This window comes from Rattus norvegicus, chromosome 10, assembly GCF_036323735.1.
Source record: "Rattus norvegicus strain BN/NHsdMcwi chromosome 10, GRCr8, whole genome shotgun sequence".
Classification (NCBI taxonomy): Eukaryota; Metazoa; Chordata; class Mammalia; order Rodentia; family Muridae; genus Rattus; species Rattus norvegicus.
Window position 1 is genome coordinate 50,902,989 of NC_086028.1, and position 25,594 is coordinate 50,928,582.

The following is a 25,594-nucleotide window of genomic DNA, read 5'->3' on the forward strand; positions in this document are numbered from 1 at the left end:
ACCACCCCCCCCCCCAAGAGATGCACTTACCTAATTCTCTCCTAGTGCCACCAAGCAGATCCTCCTTTCCAAACCACATTTTCATTTTTGTCTTCAAGCAAGCTCCAGGTTACCAAGCCAGGATGTATGAAATGCCTCAAAGCTGTTTAACTCTCTCAACACGCACACACATGCACACAAGTGAACACGAACACACACACACACACACACACACACACACACACACACACACACACACACCAATCTTCCTTAGACAAGAAAATAAACATGCACATATCCCGATAACTGCTACTCTCTGCATACGCTGTGAAGATCTCTAGATGAATACTGCTGCTCTATGCATCCTTCTGCAATGCAGCTCTGTTAATTCCGGAAATTTCCACAGTAAACTCAGCCTGTCGGTTACCATGGAAACTGCCTGCTTCCTGGCTCTACTAACAAAATGAGTCTCTTCGCCTAGATCTCAAAAGCAGCAAAAGAAAGAAAGGTCACCAAAAAATTTGCTCAAGCAATCCAACTAGAAACACTCACATTCTAATGTTCTTAATCAGAAAGAAGTAAGAAGCTGGGTGCAGTTCATACCTATAACCCTAGGATTTAAGAGGCTGCAGTAGGAGGCTAGAAGCCCTCAGCCAGTCTGGGCTAAGGAGTCAGACAGAGCTTGTCTCTTGGAAGGATGGGAAGGAGGATGGAGGGACAAATTAGAGAAATATGCAGTATTTGGGCCAAAACGGATTTAAGATGAAAAAGTAAATATTTCCTCACCAGGAAAAGAATGATGTTAAAGAGGATGGGGCAAACACTTATGTTTTTATACTGCTGCTACAGCCAGTGTATTTGCTAAGAGCTGACCTTCCTGGGCTTTCATATAGAAGAAGGTGAAGGAACTGCCCTAAGCTAACAGGCTGTATGTTTTCACCCCGACCACCACAGCACTTAAAATGGTATCTAAGGAATTCCACTAAAGATTCTTGGCATCACACATTGCTAATTCATCCTTCTCCAACTGCTTCCTTGTAAATGTTGGGCTTCTATGACATCACACACAAGTATGATGATTCATTCCACCTCCCAAGTACCTTTTCTTATTCTCTGCCTGCTCCTTAAGCCTCTACTACATTTCTCTGGATTTTGACCCTGTGTACATTTTTCTCATCAAAATAAAGTACCAGCTTCTTACTAGGCGACTTTATCATCTACCTCCTGACAACTCAATACTTTTTAAATCTCCAATTTAGCACTGACTTCTTGTCAGATGTATCGGTGTAACCAGTTACACCACACCCCTGCCCATACGGAGTCACTCTTACCACTCTCTTGGCACAGTTGGATTAAGACCCTCTGAAGACACAGGCCAAAGTCAGGTCTCCCTCTAAAATAAAGTTACTCCTATCATGTATTTTGTCACAGTGAAAAGTCAGCTATCTATTTCCATATCTACTAAGTTGTTCTATAAGAATATGTATATATATTCTTGTTTTAGTAGGCTTGTCTTGGAAAAGAACTAATTGCACAAAGTTTACTATTCTATAATTTTCTGGATCAATGAAATACTTTTTTCTTTTTCTTCCCATCCCCCACCCTTGGTTTATTGAGACAGGATCTCACTATGTAGCTCTGGTTATCCTAGAACTAATTATTTGGACCAGGCTGGCCTTAAACTCACAGAGATCCACCTGCCTCTGCTTCTCAAGTGCTGGGATTAATGCATGTGCTACCATGACTGGCCAAATTGAACACTCTTACCTGAAGCATGTATTATTTATTTATTTATTTTTTTTTTTTTTTTTTTTTGGAGCTGGGGACCAAACACAGGGCCTTGCGCTTGCTAGGCAAGCGCTCTACCACTGAGCTGAATCCCCAACCCTTGAATTATTTTTTTTAAAGACGACTATGTTCAACCTACATGGTAAGATTACACTGATCTCTATTAAAACAAAGTGTTTATTTGTTTATTGATTAAGAGGGGGTCTCACTATGCTATCCAGGCTGGCCTTTCTCTTGGGCACAAGAGAACTACTTCTTTGGCTTTCTTGGTAGCTGGAACTAAGCTCATGACATCATATCTGACTTTAAAAAATATTCTATTGATAGCACACTAAAGACAAGTCTCTAATGTTATTTAAAGGAGCCAACCATTCAGGTATACACTATACTTCAAAGTAGGCTGAGCACCAATAACACTTGATAATTTCTTTAAATTTTACTCAGGCTAAAGAGATGGTTCAGCGGCTAAGAGTGCTTAATGCCCTTGCAGAGAGCCTACATCAGATAGCTACCACCTATAACTCCAGTTTTCGGAGATTCAACACCGTCTTCTGGACTTCATAGGCACCAGTGCACATAAACTCACACAGGCACTCCTACATATATGCATATAAACTAACTAAGTAAAATTTTCACAGACAAATCCCTCTATATTTGGGGTCTGCCCAAAAATAGAAAGATGAAATCAATAGCACTGCTAAATAAATTAATTAAATGAGCCATTCTAGGTTTCTTTCAAGCATCCTAGCAAAGGAAATTGAATGAGCAAAAGTAACATTTGCAACACACTTCTCTTCTGGTATAAGAAGTGAATTTAACCAACACCTGTGTTCATGTAATTATCACCAAATATTATGACTGCTAAAATGCATGTGTAGTTTGAGAAAAAGGACCAAAAAAATCATTACTTCAGATTATGGTATTATTTACATATAGTGAAACATCCACATCACAGCCATTAGGTTTTGGCAAATTCATACTCACTTAGGTCTTGCAAAATTTAACAAGACAGAAAACCTGACCCTCACCCCGCCCAGGTAGTTCCTTGTACCAGTCTTGTCAACCTCCACAAGACAAGAGACTGTTCTCATATCAGCCACCCCCACTGACTTCAGCCTGGCCTGCTCTGCAATCTCAGACAGATGAAGAAAAAACGTGTGCTCCTTTTTGTGCCTGGCAGTGTCTCAGCATTTCTGGATTCACATGTGCTTATGTGGGTCAGTAATTCCTATTAGATTCTACTAAGACACAGTTTACTCATTCATCCACCCATGAATAGACATTTGTATTTTTGGAGAACCATGATAAATAGTTTCTATGACTGTTCAAATGCAAATTTTAATAAAACATTTTTACACTGGGCAATGATACAATGCTAGGTCATGTTTTAACTCATAAGAAACTACTAAGGGGACAGGAACCGGATATAGATCTCTCCTGAGAGACATACCTAGAATACAGCAAATACAGAGGCGAATGCCAGCAGCAAACCACTGAACTGAGAACAGGACCCCCGTTGAAGGAATCAGAGAAAGGACTGAAAGAGCTGGAAGGGGCTCGAGACCCCATATGAACAACAATGCCAACCAACCAGAGCTTCCAGGGACTAAGCCACTACCCAAAGACTATACGTGGACTGACCCTGGGCTCCAACCTCATAGGTAGCCATGAATAGCCTAGTAAGAGCACCAGTAGAAGGGGAAGCCCTTGGTCCTGCTAAGACTGAAGCCCCAGTGAACATGATTGTTGGGGGGAGGGCGGTAATGGGGGGGAGGATGAGGAGGGGAACACCCATAGAGAAGGGGAGGTGGAGGGGCTAGGGGGATGTTGGTCCGGAAACCAGGAAAGGGAATAACAATCGAAATGTAAATAAGAAATACTCAAGTTAATAAAGATGGAAAAAAAAAAAAGAAAAAGAAACTACAAAGGGGCTTTCTAAAGTAATTGAGTCCTTTTCTGTTCCCTCAGCAATATGAGAATTCGGATACCATTATGTGTGAGTTTGGGCCCTCTGGTAGGTGAGCAGTATCACTCTCATTTTCATCTCACTCTTCTGCTTACTAATGTTAAAAATGCCTCCCATGCATTTATCAACTATTCCTAAGTTTCTCTGTAAAATGTCCACGTAAGTTTAAAACCCATTTAACAGGATCATTTGTTCTGAGTTGTAATAGTTCATTGTATATTTGAAAGTCCTTTGTCAGTTAAATGCAGTGTTTTCTCACTGCATGACTGGCCTATACACTTTCCTAAGAAACTTCTGGTAAACAGAAACATTATCTTCAGTGAGTTCCAATATATATTTGGTGGCAATTTATACTACTATGCTCCTCTGTACTATCAAATAAGTATTTGCCTATGCCAGATAAATACATTAGGATAGTTTCTTTTACAAGTTGAATGGAATTTCTGCTTAGGTAACCTTTAGGACAATGCTGTATTTCAAGCATATGGTGTGAATTAGGAAATGGGGTTTACTCTGTTACAGATCTCACCCAGTGTGCTTCGCCATCATAAAAGGTCTATCATGTACCCAGAACTGTACAGGAATCTTAGACAAAAATTAACAGACTGTACATGTGTGCTGATGTGCTAAACTTCCTATCCCATCTTATACACCATTCTTCTATAAAACTTTAGTTGTTGTATCTTCCTAATTTACACCCTTCATCTCATTAGTTTTTACAAAAGTATTTTTTTACTATTCTACATCCTTTTAATTTCCACATAAATTGTGTGTGTGGTGTTGTGTGTGTGTGTGTGTGTGTGTGTGTGTGTGTGTGTGTGTGTGTAGTATGTGTGTTAAAGTTGCTAAGATATTCCTGAGTTGAATTAATAAATGAAAGAGATAACAACAGGCACCTTAATAATACTGTACTTTCCAATACAGGGAAAGTCATCGTTTTTGCACATGCATGTGTGTGTCTGTGTATGACTGTAGGCTTGAGGAGCTTGGCATACACGGCGTAAGCACTCCATCACTGAGCTATATGACTTGTCCAGAACAAGACATCTTACTCATATAGTTAAGTCTTTCATTTCCCCCCGTAATTAATGTTAGTGAAGTCTTAATTTATTTTCTTTAACTGTATCAATAAATATTTTGTACTTTTTTAGGCTACTATAATCATTCTGAAATTTTACTTTCCAAGAGGTTATTTTTGCTAACAGGTCTTTACGGAAAGAATTGATTTGGTTACCCTTACCCTTTGCTAAAGCCACTTAATAATTTTAGTAATTTTGGTAGATCAAGATTTTCTACTTATGAAATTAAAACATCTGTCTGAAAAAAGGCTGGTTTGCAATTCAATCTTTAAGTCTTTGTGTTCAGACTGGGGGGGTTCTTGTTTTGTCATCAATCACGGACACAACATCGAGTCTTTCATCATTAAGAGCATCACACAGTAAAAGCGTTTCCTTAGATGCCACCAATGAGTCAAGAACTACCCCTCTTAGCTTAATGGAATGTTTGATAATTAATGTTGTCAAATATTATTCTGTACCTATTGTAAGCCCACATATTTTTTCTCCCTTAGTTTATTAATACAATGAATTATAAGGATCAAATATGCAACCACGATTAATCCAAGTACTGTTTATGAGGATTTTCAAGTGTATGTTTATTAAGGATGGAGTTCTGTGTTTGTGTTCTAATGTCTTTGCCTGCTTTCTATAAATGCTATGCTGACGTCAAAGAATGAGCTGAGAAATGTTCCTTACTCTGTTGTCTGTAAACTTAATATTATTTCTGTAATAGTAGGAGTTCTGTAAACTCAGTATTCTTTCCTCTGTCTGCATTTTGTTCCTGCTGTCTCCCCAGGGTCTCACACGTTAGGTAGGATGCAGACATTACGTAGTCACTGTGTCCACAGCTCTTTCTTCTCATATTTGCTATCACGTACAGAAAAACCACCAAGGTCCCATTCTCCTGTATGAGAATGTTAAAATACAAATTCATCTTTTTATCAGATGAGGAACTTCTTGAGTAAGCTTTTGTTAGTTATGCCATAAACTAACTCAACGTGCCCTGTACTTCTGTGCTTTTGTACCTTGTACCTATGGGATCAGCAGTGATAGCCCCTCTCTCCTTCTTATAGTGGTAGTTTGGAGTTCTTTTTCATTTCCTTCTTTGTTGGGAGGGGACATCTTTCCATTTACCTCAGGCTGGCCTGGAATTCTAAATTCTCTTTTCTTGTACTTCCAAGTAGCAAGTAGTAGATCTACAGGATTATTTCAGGGGCGGCTGCTACCTGCCCACTCTCTAGGTCTCGCTCTGTCTCTCTCTCTCTCTCTCTCCCTCCCTCCCTTCCCTCCCTCCACCCCCACCCTCTTTTGCCCACCCACCTGCATGCCTGCCTGTCTGTTTGTCTGTCCATCCTAGGCATATATCATAGCTCTTAGTTTCCAGGAACAACTTTTGAAAGGGCTGAGTATTCTCTACTATTCATCCATTACATATGGCCTAGAATTGCGCTATTTCTGTTATCTCCTTTCTTCTACTTATCTAATATTTGAATTCACTCTTTACTAGCTCTTCAATGTTATTCATTAATCTTCTAAAGATACTTTGTCCTTTGCCTAGGCTGGGAGATGCTTAGTAATAATAACCTTACGATTCATTTTCTAACTCTTTAGAACTTCTGTAATTTCTCAGATTGAGTGTAACTCACATCCATTTCTGGAGATGGGGAGGGGGTTCTGACTAAGAAACATATAGTGCTAGGCTTCATGATATACAGCTAGAATCCATGCACTTAGGTAGCTAAAACAGGAGTTTCAAGCCAGCCTGGGCTACATACTGCATTCAAGATCGTTCTTAAACTCTCTACAATCACAAAAAGAAAAGTACTGAGATAAGCTAAACAGGAGCAGAATTCCTTCAATCAAAAGGTTTTCAAAGCCTTTTAATCCTTTAAAATACATGCAGTATTTTCCCTTTGTTCTTCTAACACTAGTGAAGCAGACACTTATGGCAGTCAGGCTCACAATGTAAAAGAAACTAGCAAAGGAGATGGCACTAGAAAACTAGAGAAGAACTAGCAGCTCCCTGTGCCTGTGGGCTGGGGCATCAGGTGCTTGTAAAGGTTGAGAGCTGAGCTGTTTTGTTTCCTCCATATGATAAAGAAAGAATTCAAAAGTGGCTAGAGAACATGAAACAAGACTCTGGGACTCCCAATAAATATCAGTTCCCAAACAGAGATCCTTTTAGTCCTGATTGTTGACATCCGATGGGGTATCACTTGCTAAAGCACATCCATTTCTGGAGATGGGGAGGGGGTTCTGACTAAGAAACATATAGTGCTAGGCTTCATGATATACAGCTAGAATCCATGCACTTAGGTAGCTAAAACAGGAATTTCAAGCCAGCCTGGGCTATATACTGCATTCAAGATCGTTCTTAAACTCTCTACAATCACAAAAAGAAAAGTACTGAGATAAGCTAAACAGGAGCAGAATTTCTTCAATTCCAACTGCAATTCCAACGATATTTTCATCGCCTACAGACTGTTAAGGAAAAACTACAGAGAGAGATGGGGGAGGGGAGGGAGAATAAGGACATTAAGTATGCCTAAAAGCTGAGTCAAAAGAGTAATTTATATCAAATGGAGCAAAGAAAATGCAGGTAACACCGATGTACCACCTGAACACACACAACTGCATGACTCCCATTCCCTGATGGAGCCAGCAGCTCTAAGACATACTATATAAAGTGATACATTGACTTAAACAAGATGTTCTGGAAACATCAAGATTTAGGTGTTGCTGGGTTTTGTGCATCTTCTAAGAATCTAAATTCTGAAACTGTCACTTTCAAACTTAAATTCAGAGATATTGTTACCAAACATCTTGATAACCCAAACTTTACAAATGATTACATAGAAACTGTGTCAGGTCAGGAGAATTCATTCCTCTTCAGCACAGTTGAAGAATTAAATACAAATAACGAATCTATAAATGCCATTTTCATACCCATAGAATAATCAAACCCTGAAGCTAACTCTTCATACCAGCCCCAAAAGTAGGCCATGGAAATAGAGGACTCTGAAGGCTCCTTAAATAAGGATGTAAACCACAGTGCAGAAACTTTACAAACTGAACATTCATAGTGCAGACAAGACACTGATAAAGAACATCTTCGGCCAGTCTCTAACCTACGTTCAAAGGTCACTCTTCTTGAGCTATAAGAACAACAATCTCTAGCAAGACTGAAGAATTTGCAAGCTTTTATGAGCCAACCTCAGTAGGAGGACTGGCTATGTGAAGGGAATCTCAAGACAACAGAGAACCATTTCAAAACATTTGCAGTCTCTATGATATAAATACGTTTTGAAAGTTATGGTTTTTTTATAAGCTTTTTCCAAGTAAATCAAAATCATATATGATATGATTTTGCCCTAGACAAAGTTCTTAATGAAGCTATGAAAATGATCTAATATTACAAACAACATCCTGTTCTTATAATGCTCATTATAATAGGGGAAACTAGAAGAGGTTTTTGCCGAAGAAACAATTTTATTATATGATAGTTTTTTCCTAACTATAGCTAAAACAGTAAAAATTATAAAAATAACAGAACAAAACTAGTCAAAACTGCCCAGACTGCAACGGTCCTGCTTCTGCCATTGGCATATGAATTGAACAAGCTAGTAGCTCAGCCCTCAGAAGACTGGGAATGGATCTTGATGATACAGGACTTGCTGGCTTGTGCAAGGCTTTGGGGATCAGTCCCCAGTCATAGAGGCAAGAGGGTAGACACAGTTCCTCATCTGTTTCTTTGTAATTCCTTCTCTTTCTTTGAAGATACTTTGCTCAGAACAGACTTCCTATAAGACAATAACTACTTCTATTGTAGAAGTAGTCCAGAATTTATACTATCAGATTATTCTCATTTTGTTGTGTAACCATTTGGCCTTAATTCTAGGTCTACAACGTAAAAGAAAATACCACTACTAATATTCTATTTCATCTGAACTCAAGCTGTCAGAAAGTTATTTTTAACTTGAAGAGAATATACACACACCTGTGTATATGTTGCTCACCATTGTTATTCAGTCATTTAAGTTCCTGAACACCCTGTATTTATAAAACTATATATAAGGGGTTGGGGATTTGGCTCAGTGGTAGAGCACTTGCCTAGCAAGCACAAGGCCCTGGGTTCAGTGCCCAACTCTGAAAAAAAGAAAAGAAAAGAAAAAATACTGTTTACATCCATATTGAATTTAAGAGAAGTAAATTTACAACTAAAGACTATGGCTCTAGGACACCTGTGTGGAAGGGTAACATGTTACCTGGGTATACAACTGCCTGTGGTACTAAGTGAGATCCTTTTGATCTCATTCTTAGTTTTTTTGTTTTTTTTTTTTTTGTTTTTGTTTTGTTCTTGTTGTTGTTAAATGAAAAATAAAAGAACGGTTCTGAGAGTTCTATAATGTAACAAAGATATCTGAGACCCTAAAAAATAGAAGGTATTCAATAAATATTAGTTGCCCTAAATAAAAAATAACTGTCTTGTAAGTAGATAGTAATCAATTTCAATCATGTCATTTTGCTTCTTTATGATAATAAAGCTAATTGGTATTCTTTAATCATGTTAGCTAACAAAAATGCATTATTATTTTTATTAGGTAACTATAAAGGAAAATACCTGAAATTAAGTATTCCTGTGTTACATTTTGTTAATAAACAATTTAAAATAAGTCATACAAATGGAAAAAATTAACCTTATTTAAGAATAAAGATCATTCAAATTTCCTATTTGTTTAAAGTTATAATTTTTTGAGTAATATAAGTATCTAACCGTGTTTCTTTAAAGTTAATAGTTTAAACAAATAATATCTTAAATACTTAAAGATATTTTCTTGATTGGGCCTAATCAATTGAGGACCTTCTCGATCTAACCTCTGACTGATCTCTAAAGTTTTATCTACAGATTCTGACCTGCTTCACTTTCTATTTGATTACAAGAGCCTCCTAGTCATGTACATATCTTTAACTACCATATTTTATAAGCCATAGAGCTTGGTTTTCACTACAGATGATCTAATAAGGGGTGCATCAGTGAGGTTCAGGATGGGGTCAATCCCAAAAATCTATGTAAACCCATAAGACATCAGAAGCCACAGAGCCTTGGATGATGCCAAGCAAACACCAGCCCTCTCTGCTTCAGGAATGACCTAAGGCTGTTTCCTGTGTAGAAACTGTACAAAGGCACTCGCACTCAGAGAAACACAGTCAACGTCCGTAATAGAGATAACGCTTACCTTCTGCCCAGTTTGAACTGAAAGTGCAGCAATCTCATGCATAAACCCTCCTCCCACAATAGAATCTACTCTCTGTCTATTCAAGGGGGAGGAAGACACAGAGACTGACTAGGAGAGATCAGAGGTGTCCTTGGGCTGCTTGAGGAATGCAGACAGAGCTTCTCCCATCTCCAGCTAAGGAGTTCTTGGTCTTTCAGACTGTCAACTTTGAAGAGGAAGTAAAGGAATACTTCCAAAAAAAAAAAAGATTAATTCTCTCCCTCCTCTCACCAAACTCTTAACCTTTCCCACTCTCTCCCTCAATTCACCAAATGAAACAGTGAATACTGGTATTCTAAGTCAGGAGTGGACTACACACCACAGTCAAGTGATTCACAGGCAAGAGTTAATGATAGCAGGGGGCAGAAACCATCACTTAAGTTTCCACCTACTGCTTTTATCTACAGAAAAGGCTAAAAACAGAAGTTTCCCAGGGATGCCAGCTCATGCCTATAATCTCAGGGCTCAGGAAACTGAAACAGGAGCAATGCTGTCAGTTAGAGGCCAGTCTGAACTAGAGTGGAAGATAAAAGTTTCTATAATTTTCTCAGGACTAAATGGCCTTGTTCAGTGAAGTTTTACTGAGGAAGTTCATTACAAAATGCAATGTTGGTGATTAAAATAGGACTTAAAAATGGAATTTTTCCAACATTTCAAACAAAGGTAAATGAGGCCTTGGTTTCGACAAAGACTCTGAATTTAAAATGTGACTTCCAGTGCTTAAGCCCCAAACATATCAACTCATTTATTTAAGTTAATTTAAAAATATAGTGTGTGCACGCATGTGGGTGTGCGTGCATGCGTGTGTGTGTGTGTGTGTGTGTGTGTGTGTGTGTGTGTGTGTGTGTGTATTTCACCTGCATATATGTATGTGCACTCAGTACCCTCAGAGGCCAGAAGAGGGTGTCAAGTTCCATGGAATTTCATATGTATGGTGGGAATTAAGCCAGATTCCTCTGAAAGAGCAATACCTGCTCTCTCTCTCTTTTTTTTTTTTTTTTTTAATTCTTTTTTTTGGAGCTGGGGACCGAACCCAGGGCCTTGCGCTTTGCTAGACAAGTGCTCTACCACTGAGCTAAATCCCCAACCCCGCAATCCCTGCTCTTAACAACTGAGCTATCTCTCTTGCCCCATTTCCAAGTTACCTTTTAAACTTGCTTTTCCTTGTTGAATACCTGTACTGTGTTGTAGCAATGACTGTGCTGTGCACACTTTAAACAATTTTGTTTTGAAAATGTCAACCATTACTCACCATGATAAAAGCACAGACCATAACAATGGAGAGTATCTACTTCTTCTCCAATTTACACACTGACGAGGATCTGTGATAGCACAAGTCTGCTGCATTCTCAACAATAGCCCCTGGAGTGTGTGAGAGACTTAAGAGTGCCTGGTATAATGAAACTGGCAGAAATATAGAAAGAGGTCATACATGTTTTTCTTTTAATCTACTTTCCTTAACATTCTTTGGGTTTACACAACTTAACTTTTCATTTTATGAGCCAAAAGCCAAAACATTAACAGCTGTTAAGTGTGGAAGGGTCTCTAGTATATGACTAATTTTTTACATACTATAAATAAATAGTTTTAGTTATGGTAATCAAAGCCTAGTATTCCCTCAAGAGGTTATTTCTTTATCCTCCAAGGACTCAAATGGGCAGGGGAAAGAAAGGAAGGGGAATCAGGAAGCAGGGGAGCAGGTCTTACATGTCAAGCATGTGATAAGCTGGTAACCAGATAACAAAATGGCCTGTTCTTAATGAATTTACTTTCGACTAGTTTTCACCAAAATGCTAGGAAATGAGGAAAGAGCACTGCCTGGTGCTAGAGTAGTGCCTGGTTAGGGACTGGGTTTTCTTGCTCAATATAAGCCTTGCTTCATGTTTCAAAAGGAAACAGACTGAGACTCGACTCACAGTCCCCTTCCTCCTCTCTTCCCAATCCCACCATTTCCCCCATTGTCCCCTCCCCTTGGGTACCACTCCACCCGGGGGCATCTATTCCCAGCAGGATTGGGCACATCCTCTTCCACTGAGCTCTAAGGAAGACTTTTGACCATGAGTGACTAGCCTTCCCAGACAAATATTCTTCATTCTAAAGTTACTTATGAACACCTAAACATATACACACATACACTCCTCACATGAAAACATTACTACTGCAAAAATACAGTATTTCAGTCATCCCTGTCAAAGGACACTACACCCACATGTTACTGTTTGCTAATACAAGGCATACTTAAGTTCAAAAGAGAGGAACCAATGGCCACATCTCTTGGAGAACACTAGATATATCTGAAGTCTAATAAAGCCTCAATCCAGGCATCAAGAAATTAGTTTTAAGCATAAAATACTCTGCCCCAGCTTTGTACCTGTAACATTCACTGCTTGCTCTTTGCATCTCAATACTAGAACTAGATGAAAATGCATATGAATAAAAGTGAAGCCGCTGGCTGCCATGCTCAGGAAAGTTAGGGAAAAGAGACTACTACTGAAGTGATTACATCACCCAGACTGAAGGCTTCAGAAAATTATTATTCTCAAGCTATTGGTTAAGATCAACTAGTATGTTCCTACTATTTTTCAGTACGATACACTGTCATTTCTACCTTTTTAATTAAAATATTAACTAATAACAGATGACATGGCATGTGTATACCAACTTGAACACAACTTTGACTTACCATGTGAGTTTCCAAGGAAAGAGCATCTACATTCCTGCTAAGTGGACAGTGGAGGCTGACAGTGCATTCCCAGATACTACCTGAACTTTACCTGAAACCCACAGTTATTTAAAAAGATAGAAGTGAGCCTGGGCCTTTGGAACTATTTTCCCAACTAAAAGTTTAAAGAAGGAAATTGTGTTCCTTAAATTTAAGAGTACAGAATCAGTAACTGTCTATTTAAATTCAAAGAGTAACATTTTAAACTCTCTTAAGAAGACGGAAATACCAGCCCCTTGCCTTGCATAAAATGTGGCAGGCAGAAAGCTCTGCATTTAGTTGCTGGGTACTCACATGTGTGGGTTCTGGACTCCTGTGGTATTAGGATTCAGAGTAAACCGTGCTGTCGATTTGACAGGTGGATTTGCAAAATTCAACTTCAGGGCTTTGCGTTTACCTGAGAAACGACAAAGTGAAAGTTTCAAATACTAACTACAGACACATATAAACTGTGTTGATTAAACTTAATTACTCTTTTTAGAATTCAGATATTATAAGACAGGTATTACTTTGAAGACATGAGAAATTCAGTGAAAGACACAGAAACTTCCTTTAATAAATCTTACTCAATATAGAATAATGTTTGAAAAGTTGCCAAATATCTTAAAATTTAAAAAAAAGTAAGCAAAAGTTATCTTATGCCCACTCCCCACAAATCTCTCTGTGTGCTGTAGAACATCACATGACGTTCAGTGCTTCCAGTTCAGTGTCCAGAAATCTAACACTTTGCAGGAAAAGAACCAGTCGCTGTAGAATCAATCACCTTTCCCAAGGTAAGCTCAAGCACTACACACTACTAGAAGCCAAAATGTCTTCAGTCTAAGAGAATCCCCTCCTTCAAATGCAGTATCAGTGCTGAGTTACAGATCTGAAACTCGTGTGGCTATAAGAATAAAGTCATCACTGCACAGTCTACTTCAAGTTAGCAACACAAGCTAAAGCAGGGAAGTATCGACACTTTTTAATATAAAACTAAACTGTGTCCATTATAAAAAAATCAGAAAATTCAGAGAAAACAAGTTTTTAAAATGATAAACATATATGTAATAATATTTTCAAAAAATATATATCCATTTATCACTCTAATTATCCCCCAAAAAAAACCAATCTACTAGTTTCTATGGCAAGCTTTCCCTAAACATAGATATATGTTTTATCTCAAAATCTCATCAGGCCATGGTACTACTTCAACATGCTTTCCTTGTTTGTCATATTTCTTTCTGGGTCAATAAATCACATGGAATCACTTCTTTAGGGTTTCTACATCATCTGACTCAACTAGGACATTCAAACTACATGCAAAAGGTACTGTGTACAAAAACATCAGATTTAATTTTAAAGGCATGTGTTACTAGAGGGTTGAAGAATAAGACATTTTTCTTATTTGTTTTTAATACTGGGTCTCACACAGCCCACCTGGTCCCAAATTCACCATGTATCTGAAAAATAACCTTGATGTGTTAATTTTCCTGTCTCTACCTCCTGTGTTAGTGCTGGACTTACAGACATGCATTACAACCCACAGTTTAAAACTTTTAAAATTGAAATCAAAATTTGGAAAAATCATTTGGACAAAGCATAAGGTATAGAATGAAAAAAGTGGTTGGTTTGTTTTTTGTTTGTTTTACCAACTACATATCTGATAGGGCTAATATCAAAAATATGGTTATCAAGAAAACAAATGACTTCATTAAAAATGGGGTACAAATCTAGACAGAATTCTAAAAGGAAATGTAAAAGGCTGAGAAGCATTTAGTAAAATGTTCGTTCAACATCCTTGGCCATCAGAGAAATGAAAATCAAAACTACTTTGATTTCAATAAGAATGACTAAGATCATTGTGGGGGAGCTCATGCTGACTGGGGATGTCCAGTCACTGTAGAAATCAGTGTTCTTCAGAAAGATGAGACTGGGTCTACTTCACTCTCCAGCCACACCACTCTTAGGTACATACTCAGAGGATCCTACCACACAGACACCTGTTCAGTCATGCTCATTGTTGCTCTATTTACACTAGCCAGAAATTAGAAACAACCTAGATCCCTGTCAATGAATAAAGAAAGAAAGAAAATGTGGTACATTTATACAACGGTATATTCTTCAGCCATTAAAAAAAATTCATATTTGCTATGATAAGAGCTTACCAGTTGTTAATATTTGAAACATCACCCTATCTCCATCTCTGTACTCCAGATTTAAAAGAAATATAATTTAAAATATCTTAGAAAATATAAGTTTTCTGTCTTCCTATTGTTTTCTTAATTTATTGTCAGACTTTCTAGGATTTTTATCTGCTCTTTAAGGTTTGGTTAACATGGGGGCTCACGTTGTAAGTTAATATTTTTTAAAATAAAATTAGATGCAACTGAAAAAAATTAAAAAAATAAAATTATGAAATCTGCAGGTAAATGGATGGAATTAGAAAAAAATTCATTCTGAATGAGGTAACTCAGATACAGAAAGACAAATATGGTATGTATTCACTTATATGTAGGTGTTAGCTGTAAAGTCATTGATAAGCAAGCTACAATTCATAGAAGCAGAGGCTAGGTAGAGAATAAGGGACAGAGGGAGGAATGGATCTCCCTAGGAAGGATAAATAGAATAGACAGCTAGGAACAGACAAAAAAGAAGGAAGACTGGAATGAGAAGATTAGACGGGAAAGGGGATAAAAAAGGGGGCCGAGGGAGGGAATACAGGGATAGACAGGTAAACTAAGAGCCATTTGAGAGGTCATATAGAAACGTAATATAGTAGAAGATTATATATACATAATATATATGAAGGCAATACAAGTGAAATGGCCATACAGCAGGGACAAAGCCCCAACTGGACATCTATCATCACCAAATGGAGCTTCCAATACCAGGAATGAGTTAAAGCTAATCAGGTTCTTGGCTAAAGAGGTCCCCATGGGAATCACCAAACAATCCAGGCTATTGACAAGGCTATTGGTGGCTCTCTACAAACCAACAGGAAGGCTCTACAGCTGAAGAGAACACCTATACAACTCACCGAAAACAGACAAGTTGAGCTGCTGTCTACCTAGGCCCTTCATCCTTATGGACTAGCATTTATGATACTGGAAGGTATTCTGCAAGCTCCCAAAGGAGAAAGGTAAACAACAAACCAGGTACAAAGAATTGAATATACAAGAGTGACCCTGCAAGATATGTTAGCACAATAGTACCACAAAGTTGTGGGAACCAACCAATACCAGCTTTGGTTTTAAGGCCTACTTCATGAGATGGAACCCAATGCTAGATAGGCCAGGGACCTAGGAGAAAACTAGATTCTATTGTTCTGCTAATGAGATGTAACAATAAAATTACTCCTAAATATTCACTATACTCATAAATCCATGCCTAGCTCAGCCATCATCAGAGAAGCTTCCTCTTCCAGATGGGAACAAACAGAGACCTACAACCAGACAATACGAGAGAGCCCTATACAGGAGGTCTCCAAATCCCTCCCCTCAGGGAACAGGAAACTGTAGAAAAGGAGGCATACTCGAGTATAAAACCCAGAGGGCATGAAGGACATCAAGGAATCAAGGCCTTCTAGTCACAACAGGGCTGGGAAACACATGAACTCAGAGTCTGTGACAACATGCATAGGGTCTACACAGGTCTGTACCAAATAAGGTCCTAGGGCTGAAATAAGAAGTGGGCACACACTTTATCCCTAACTGAGAAGCTATCTCCAATTGAAAAGTTAGTTTTCTCCAAAGGAATCTCACTGGGGAAACTGTTCTAAAAGGTAGGCCCAATGCTCAGCAGCAGATGGCCAGCCAACACATAAAGGGCTCATTCCAAAGAAGGCATCTTTGGGGGCTCTTCGTCTTGTAATACTAAGTCAGGAAGCAGTTGAATTTTTGTTTTGACCTTATAGGATCTTTGTATATAAAGTATATTTTCTGGCTTGGGGGTTTTAAGAGTGTGTGCCTGTGCATCTCTGCATCTCTATGTGTTTCTTGTGTTTTTTTTCTTGTTTGATTTTTTGTCACATTCTGATTTGCTTGTTTTTGATGTATTATATTGTGCTGTATTGTACTGCATTGCTATTCCTTAGATGCCTGTTTGTTTTCTAAGAAAAAACAGAAAGGGTGTGGGTCTGGATGGGAAGGGAGGTGGGGAGAAACTTCTAGTAGAGGGAAGGGAAACTATAATCAGAAAGTATTACATGAAATAGCGACATTTTCAATGAAGTATTAAAGTGGTTAAAATGTTCTTTTGGAGGTATGCAATAGGGATGGGGACAATCACAGGGTTAACACTGCCCAACCAACCAACAATGATCTCCTCCTGCTTCTGCCTCTTACTTACTGGGAATTCAAGTGTCACCGCATGTGGCACAGCAAGTCGATCCTTAACATTTAGACACAAACAAGAGACAAACATGACAGGTATGGTGGCTCAGGCCAGCACACAAGAAGTGAGGCACAGGTTTGAAGCCAACCTGGTTAACATAAGAAAATTCCTACTTGCCAGGGTTTCATTGTGCAATCTATCCCACCCCATCCCCCCCAGCAAAGCAAAACAAAATTGACGAAGAACTACATAAAGTGCTGACACCAAAAACATTCAAGATGTTTTATTTGTTAAAGTCTAGAGGACTTGTATTAAGTACAAGCTTGGCTAGAGAATAGGTTGATCAGGGTGACTGAGTGAAAGAATCACAAACAGCAAACTGCTTTTTAAAAGAATTCAGCAATATAAAAAGCCTTTTTAATGAAGCACTCCTTTCTTCTTGGAAATCTGTCTGTGATTCTCAAAAGCCCTAATGGAAGTCACTGTGCTGGCTTCTCGACAGCAGCCTACTGTGACTGTGTCTTCTGTGAGCAGGAATGGTGTTCACACCACCCTCTCAGCATTCACCTGTGAAGTCAGGTCATTTGTCTTCCAGTTTCTAGGTTCAAATACAGTTATCCAGCCAGAGATGGATAATACACTAAGGCTCACCACTAACTGACTGAATTGTTCTGAAGACTGTCTGAGTTGATGCTGTAATGTGATAAAACTCGGAGGTGTTGAGGTAATATAAATGTGATTTTTCACATAAGATATATACGACTAATTCAACTCCATAATGTAGCAGACTGAATGGTGACCGCCCCAACCCACCCCAAAGATAACCAACTCCTAATCCCTGACCTATGAATCTTGCCTTATATAGCAAGGGTAGCAGTGAAGATTGAAGACTAGCAAGCACATATCTTATGAGCTCAAACCCAATCAAGTCACCAGGTTGAAAGCTAAATACCATTTGTCTGTTACATGCTGTGTTTACTTAAAATCATCTAGCACACACATAATGTATGATTTCCATACATGAAGAAAAACTGACAAAAGAGAGACCAAACATGAGTCAAAGACAAAACAAAGAAATGTTATGAAAGCTATCCGAAAGCAAAACACTAAACAACTTTCCTCAAGGTGTGGGCAAGAGGCCAGTAACAGGCAAACTCTGCAAGGAATACCGAAGCACGGTGCTACAATGAAAGCTCACTTGAGCTATTTCCTTGACAATACAAATACTTAAAGCACACACACACACAAAAAGGGAAATTCTTTTTGAGCACTAGATCTACAGTTAAACAAATATTGGGGAAGAGGGGTTTTAAAGGTAATTGACTTCATAAATAAATGTACATAGTTTAACACAATGCAATTTATATAAGTTAGAGTTGAACATACTCTACTCAATCTACAAACAAATATATGTTTCAACCATCCATTAGCAAATATATGAAAGAATTCTAAATTTTCAGACTCTGAACACAAATGTCTCAGCTCCAAGGAGTCTAGGGAAGACCCAGTTGCCTTGCCAGCTTTCACAAAGACACCTTAACCCTGAAACTCATCAACAGAGGGCGGACGTGAAACTAGTCTTGAGGAGGAAAAAAAGCCACAAAGGCAGGTGAGTCTAAGGCAATGAGGAGGTAGCCTTTCAGATCCAAGATGCTGTTTCCAAACATCCATAAGGCTGACTAGCCCTTCCCTCAAAGCACCCCATCTGCACTGATTCTTCCTTTCTCAAGTGTCCCAGAGCTGCTACACCCTCAGATATTTGAAATCACACACAGAAAGGAAGGGAGGGAGGGAGGGAGGGAGGGAGGGAGGGAGGGAGGGAGGGAGGGAGGGAGGGAGGGAACAGGACACTATCACAGATACTTTTTAATTAAAAACACCAAAAAACAAAACACCAAACCTAAAATGATACTTTACTTGCAGAAAAGAATTGGTGCTATAAAAGCCTATGGAGGGCTGGAGAGATGGCTCAGCAGTAAAGAGCACTGGCTGCTCTTCCAGAGGACCAGGTTCAATTCCCAGCACCCACATGTCAGCTCACAACCATCTATAACTCCAAGTCCAGGGGATCTGACACCCTCAGGAGCAAGCTAAACACAAATGCACATAAAATAAAAATAAATTATATTTCTGAAAAGCCTATGGAGATTTTAGTTTGAAAGAGATCAAGAACTATACAATAGAATTGAACATAATGGATAAAAACCATATTTGTGACAATACCCTTTTGGTGGTATCATCATGGCCAAGTAGTAACAAGCCAATAGAGATAAAGAGAACTTCCCCTTAAATATAACAACAGAAACCAAGAACCATATTATATTTACACAGCAGGGGTTTTCTATGAGATCAGTGCCAGGAGATGAACATGTTTCCCAAGCTTACTGACCTTGAACAGACATGACACACAACAGAGATAACTCCTTTTCAGCTCTCAAGTAACTGTACTAGAAACATGAGCATACATTGTTCTTACTGGTGTGTACATAGGCTAGTGTCTGTCCTTCCCAAGAATTCTAGGCACCACCTCTGCTGAAAAAACAATGCCTAACTTTCTCCTCATGACACGTAGAATGTGAGAACATTTGTTAATACTAAAAAAAATTAAAACCATGCCTGGCCTACCAGCTGGCCTAGAGTCTGGCAGCCCCAGCCCCAGAACAAAGTGAGTCACCCTCCTAGCATCACTCTCAAGAGTCTTGTTGTTCGACCTGTCTCAAGAGGATGCCCCACGCTATGCAAAATGAGCTTTTACTTCACCTATACACAATATTCTCCTCAAAGTTCCCATAAGAAAGGCAGAGAAGAGTGTAGAGCCATCAAGGTTATGAAGAATCATGAATCTGAAAATCAGAGATCCAGGAGGAATCAGGAAGGAAGAGAGGGAGGGAGTATCATTAAAATACATTAAGTGTATTATACAGATATATGAAATTCTCAAAACTGAAAAATATGTTTTAAAAGATTCATTGATAACCCAAGTAGATGCACAGAGGCACAGACATGTCCTTCCCTGCAATGCTGAGCAATTCTCGAGAACACTGAAGGGAAACGATAGCCAGCATTACTTAGCTCTAAGCAAGAGGATAAAGAACCCTAGGCATTCTCCCTAAACTAAGTAAGTGCTCAAGCAACACAAGCCTTTATTAAACACCATGTTCACAACTAGCTTCATCTATCTTACAGTTTGGCTCTCCCTCAAAGACCCCAATGCAGATAGTGTCCTACTTGTGTACTGAATCCACAGTCACAGAAATCCAGGCAACTTAAAACAGCTCTCCCTCAACTTCTACAGATAAGGAAAACACCTTTTCTCATGATTCATTAAGAATCAGCATTATGTACAGTTTCAAAATCATCAAAATTAGCTCAATGGGTAAAGTGCTTGCTGTACAAGTATGAGGACTAGAGTTCAGATCCCCAAAATTTGCATGAAAAGTGCAGAGGTGCCATCCTGTAGCCCCAGGATTTCTGGGCTCACTGGTTTAGCCAGCCAGTGAATTCTAGGCTCAGGAAAATATCCTGTCTCAAAAACTGAGGTAAAGAGCAAAAGGAGCACATTTGACATCAACTTCATCCTCTGCAAAGGAACACAAGGGACATGATCCTACACAGATGTGCACAGACATCATTACCATCAAGTTTTCTTCAGAGAGACTATGCTCACACTGGTCTACCTTGCCTCGCTCTGACCCCCAAGAAGTTGTTTCTATGATTCAATTGTCAACTTTCTTGATTTTTAACTATCTTGGTTTACCTCTGAAACCTGCAAATATGCTATACATGTTAAGTACCTAAAACAAGGAAGAGTTACCAAACATTTATTGGATTCAAATTATATTATTTTACTTGCTGGTACCTCAATGTCCTCCAACTCAACCTAACAGGTTTAATTTTTCTCACTGCATCATAAGAAAGAAAACTCTATTATCGATATGATCAGAATTGAACAACATAAATTCCATCTCTAAAGGGTAATTTACAATTTATAAAACATTGGCAAACTCATATATCTTTAACACTACTCATTTCAAAAAGTGTAAAGTCATGACTAAAATCATACCTATTACATTAAAGTTGAGGTCTTCAATGCCTTTAGGGGAACATGTAACTTTAACCAGGACAACACAGCAGAAGGGTAATTTTTTTATTATTATTATTAACTTGAGTATTTCTTATATACATTTCGAGTGTTATTCCCTTTCCCGGTTTCCAAGCAAACATCCCCCTAATCCCTCCGCCTCCCCTTCTTTATGGGTGTTCCCCTCCCCACCCTCCCCCCATTGCCGCCCTCCCCCCAACAATCTAGTTCACTGGGGGTTCAGTCTTAGCAGGATCCAGGGCTTCCCCTTCCACTGGTGCTCTTACTAGGATATTCATTGCTACCTATGAGGTCAGAGTCCAGGGTCAGTCCATGTATAGTCTTTAGGTAGTGGCTTAGTCCCTGGAAGCTCTGGTTGCTTGGCATTGTTGTACATATGGGGTCTCGAGCCCCTTCAAGCTCTTCCAGTTCATTCTCTGATTCCTTCAACGGGGGTCCTATTCTCAGTTCAGTGGTTTGCTGCTGGCATACGCCTCTGTATTTGCTGTATTCTGGCTGTGTCTCTCAGGAGCGATCTACATCCGGCTCCTGTCGGTCTGCACTTCTTTGCTTCATCCATCTTGTAGATGGCTGTATATGTGTGGGCCACATGTGGGGCAGGCTCTGAATGGGTGTTCCTTCTGTCTCTGTTTTAATCTTTGCCTCTCTATTCCGTGCCACAGGTATTCTTATTCCCCTTTTAAAAAAGGAGTGAAGCATTCACATTTTGATCATCCGTCTTGAGTTTCATTTGTTCTAGGCATCTAGGGTAATTCAAGAATTTAGGCTAATAGCCACTTATCAATGAGTGCATACCATGTGTGTTTTTCTGTGATTGGGTTACCTCACTCAGGATGATATTTTCCAGTTCCAACCATTTGCCTACGAATTTCATAAAGTCATTGTTTTTGATAGCTGAGTAATATTCCATTGCGTAGATGTACCACATTTTCTGTATCCATTCCTCTGTTGAAGGGCATCTGGGTTCTTTCCAGCTTCTGGCTATTATAAATAAGGCTGCGATGAACATAGTGGAGCACGTGTCTTTTTTATATGTTGGGGCATCTTTTGGGTATATGCCCAAGAGAGGTATAGCTGGATCCTCAGGCAGTTCAATGTCTAATTTTCTGAGGAACCTCCAGACTGATTTCCAGAATGGTTGTACCAGTCTGCAATCCCACCAACAATGGAGGAGTGTTCCTCTTTCTCCGCATCCTCGCCAGCATTTGCTGTCACCTGAGTTTTTGATCTTAGCCATTCTCACTGGTGTGAGGTGAGATCTCAGGGTTGTTTTGATTTGCATTTCCCTTATGACTAAAGATGTTGAACATTTCTTTAGGTGTTTCTCAGCCATTCGGCATTCCTCAGCTGTGAATTCTTTGTTTAGCTCTGAACCCCATTTTTTAATAGGGTTATTTGTCTCCCTGCAGTCTAACTTCTTGAGTTCTTTGTATATTTTGGATATAAGGCCTCTATCTGTTGTAGGATTGGTAAAGATCTTTTCCCAATCTGTTGGTTGCCGTTTTGTCCTAACCACAGTGTCCTTTGCCTTACAGAAGCTAGAAGGGTAATTATTATTACTTCCAAGTCAAAGTCTTTGAACTAGTGTGAGTCTAAGTGAAGTATCTCAGCCCACAGGGATGTGGTATCTAGGCATGCTGTGCGCTTGAGAGACTTTCTAAATGAATCCATGCTGAATCCCTTCTCTCTGCTGCCTGTATGAAAAGAAGTGAAGCCTTTCCTCTACCATATCCTCCCACTGTGATGATCACCAGCCTGCCCAAATGCAAGGGGTCATATGCCACCACAGATTGAACCATCTTAACCATGAGTCAAAAATCAGTCTTTCCTCCCTTTACTCGTTTCTCTCTGGCGATAGCAGTAAGAAAAGTAAAACAAATCAAAACCGTTAATCCCATCATGAATAACCTGGTATCAACAGTAGCAAAGAATGCAGCAGTAGGCATCCTCTTTAAACTTGTCCAATCTGCCATTATCTGAGGAAAGAGGGCCTTTCCCACCATAGCATAACATCTGCCAGGAGTACAAAAATTCATTTTCTTACCTGTCTCAGCACTTGGTACTATGCCAGACACATTAACCTTCAGCACATTGTCACCATAACTGTAAACTGGTTCAAAAGGCAACATCTCAAACATCTCAAAATATTCTTGACTAACCTATCACTCCATTTCTATAAATTTATGCTAAGGATATTAAAAATTATACAAACAAGTTGTTCAAAGCAATTATAGTTACACTGCATTACTTATAAAAACTATGCCACATCCATAACTGAAATATCATATTGTCAAAAAAGAAACACCATTTACAAAACCTATGGCCTAGTATAATGAATCTAATTCTCAGAAACCAAATAGTGGAAGGAGAGACTCCTCTAGCCTCCACATGCTCACTATGGGACCCACTGGTGTATGGATGTGCATGTGCGCACACGTGCGCACACACACACACCCCAATCTCCAAAATGTTACAACAATTGAAGGTGCTAGAATTATAAATTCTCCCCCCTTTTAAACATTCTGCTTCAGAAGGCTGAGAGGGTGGCTTGTTCAATACAGCATTTGTCATGGAAGCATGGGAGCCTGAGTTTGATCTTCAGAACCTGTTACAGTCTGGCAAAATGGCACACACTTGTTCCCCAGCAAGAGGGAGGCAGAAGGAGGATGATGCTTGCTAGCCAGATACCTTGACCTACTTAGTTAGCTCCAGATCAATGAGAAACTCTGGCTTAAGAAAGGAAGTAAATGGGACCTGGGGAACAACACCTGAAGCTGACTTCTAGCCTCTACATGCACAAGTAAACAAATGACATACACATGTACAAACATGCACACACATACATGTCAAAAATTGTTTCAGTTTTTCTACATGCACCACTCACTGTTTCTGTTTTAAATTGCAATATCCTTGTCACTTATTCTAATCTCTCTAAAAGAGAACAGTCAGTTCTCTACACTCATCATATAGAAGCCTAGAGAACAAGTTGGGCTTTTAAAGCCCTTAAAAACAAAAACATACACATTTTCATATAACTGCTAGAACAACCTGAATACTCATGCTCTTCCATTTGTCATATTTCAGTGTGTCTCTGGTTGGATCTGGTTACACTATAAGTAAGCATTAATGTAACAGAAATGTGTCACCCAACTCTAGCTGCCAGCCCTAACTCTACCCAGGAATGGTTTTGTAGCACTAGGGATCAAATGTAGAGCTGTGCATAATGAAAAAAGAAGACTATGCCAATGAGCTCTACTCTACATATCTCCTCATAGAAAACAGGGAGCCACATAACTCTTCAGAGTGAACACTTAGCGCCCTAACCACATTCCTTACTATTCTATCAGTACTTTTTCAATCAACATCGTAAAACTGTATGTTTTACAGATGATGGGATAAAAATATTTGTTCAATGAAATAAAAAAAGGGGGGCAGAATGTTCCTAGCTAAAGCACACTGGCCTGGAGCTCCACTGAGTCCAGGTAACAAGGCTAAGACCAGCATACAGCTAGCAGGTAAAGTATTGACAACAGCACATAAGCTGAGAAGCCACCAAAAACCACCAGCTCTGACTTTTCCTGCTTAGGATGTTTGCTTAGTACAATATTATTAACCGTATAAGAAAGTCAGATTCTTGTCAAATAGGAATGTGATCCACTTTCTTTATTTGCCCAATTACCACAGGGATTCCCACCAGTCATTAAGTAATTAACTCTTCTGGACTTCCCAATTCTGCAAGAACTTCATTAGCAAACAGACTAGGATAAAGCAAGTTTTAAGATGTAGACAATTTCACAGTTAAAGCACCATTTGCTCAAGGAAAGAAAGCACAATCTAATTTAAATTAAAATCTAACAGTGTTATTATCAAGGCAAAAGAGAGGTGGGAAAGGAGTGGGCTTAACTGCACAAACTTAGTAATGTGTATGTACAAACAGTTACCACAGTATTGTTCTAGCTCCTTCCACAATGCAAATAGCTTCTTCTAAGCCTTATTAAATGCCTCCTGACACTGTTCTATTTCTGTGGAGAGATACCATAGGCAAGGCAAATAAAAGAAAGCAAGTACTGGGGGGCTTGCTGGCAGTTTCAGAGGTTTAGTCTATTATCAATATGACAAAGTGCATGGCAGCACTGGGGCAGTAACTGAGAGTTACATCTTGATCAGATATATAGCTATAGACAGACAGACAGGCAGGCAGGCAGTCAGTCAGTCAGGCAGGCAGGCAGACAGACAGACAGACAGAAGCAGAGACAGAATAGGCCTGGCATAGACTTTTGAAACCTTAAAACCCAACACACAGTGACATATTTCCTCTAGCAAGACCACATCTACTCCAGCAAGAACACAGTTTTTAGTCCTTTCTCACTGGTAACTAAACATTCAAACATA

General features: G+C 39.1%; 1 protein-coding gene and 1 pseudogene across 6 annotated transcripts in view; one reads left to right on the top strand and one right to left on the bottom strand.

Moving 5' to 3' along the window:
* Nucleotides 1-25,594, bottom strand: part of Map2k4 (mitogen activated protein kinase kinase 4) — a 104,716-nt gene that overhangs the window by 60,641 nt on the left and 18,481 nt on the right. For 5 of the 6 annotated variants that reach the window (XM_039085426.2, XM_063268626.1, XM_063268627.1 and 2 more), the window contains one exon: nt 13,084-13,186. In XM_039085426.2, the coding sequence (XP_038941354.1) occupies nt 13,084-13,186 (103 nt within the window). Of the gene's footprint in view, nt 1-30; nt 13,023-13,083; nt 13,187-25,594 lie in introns of those variants that run through there. The other variant, XM_063268628.1, reaches the window with a different exon arrangement.
* LOC134480643 (THAP domain-containing protein 5-like) lies at nt 6,879-8,087 on the top strand (annotated as a pseudogene).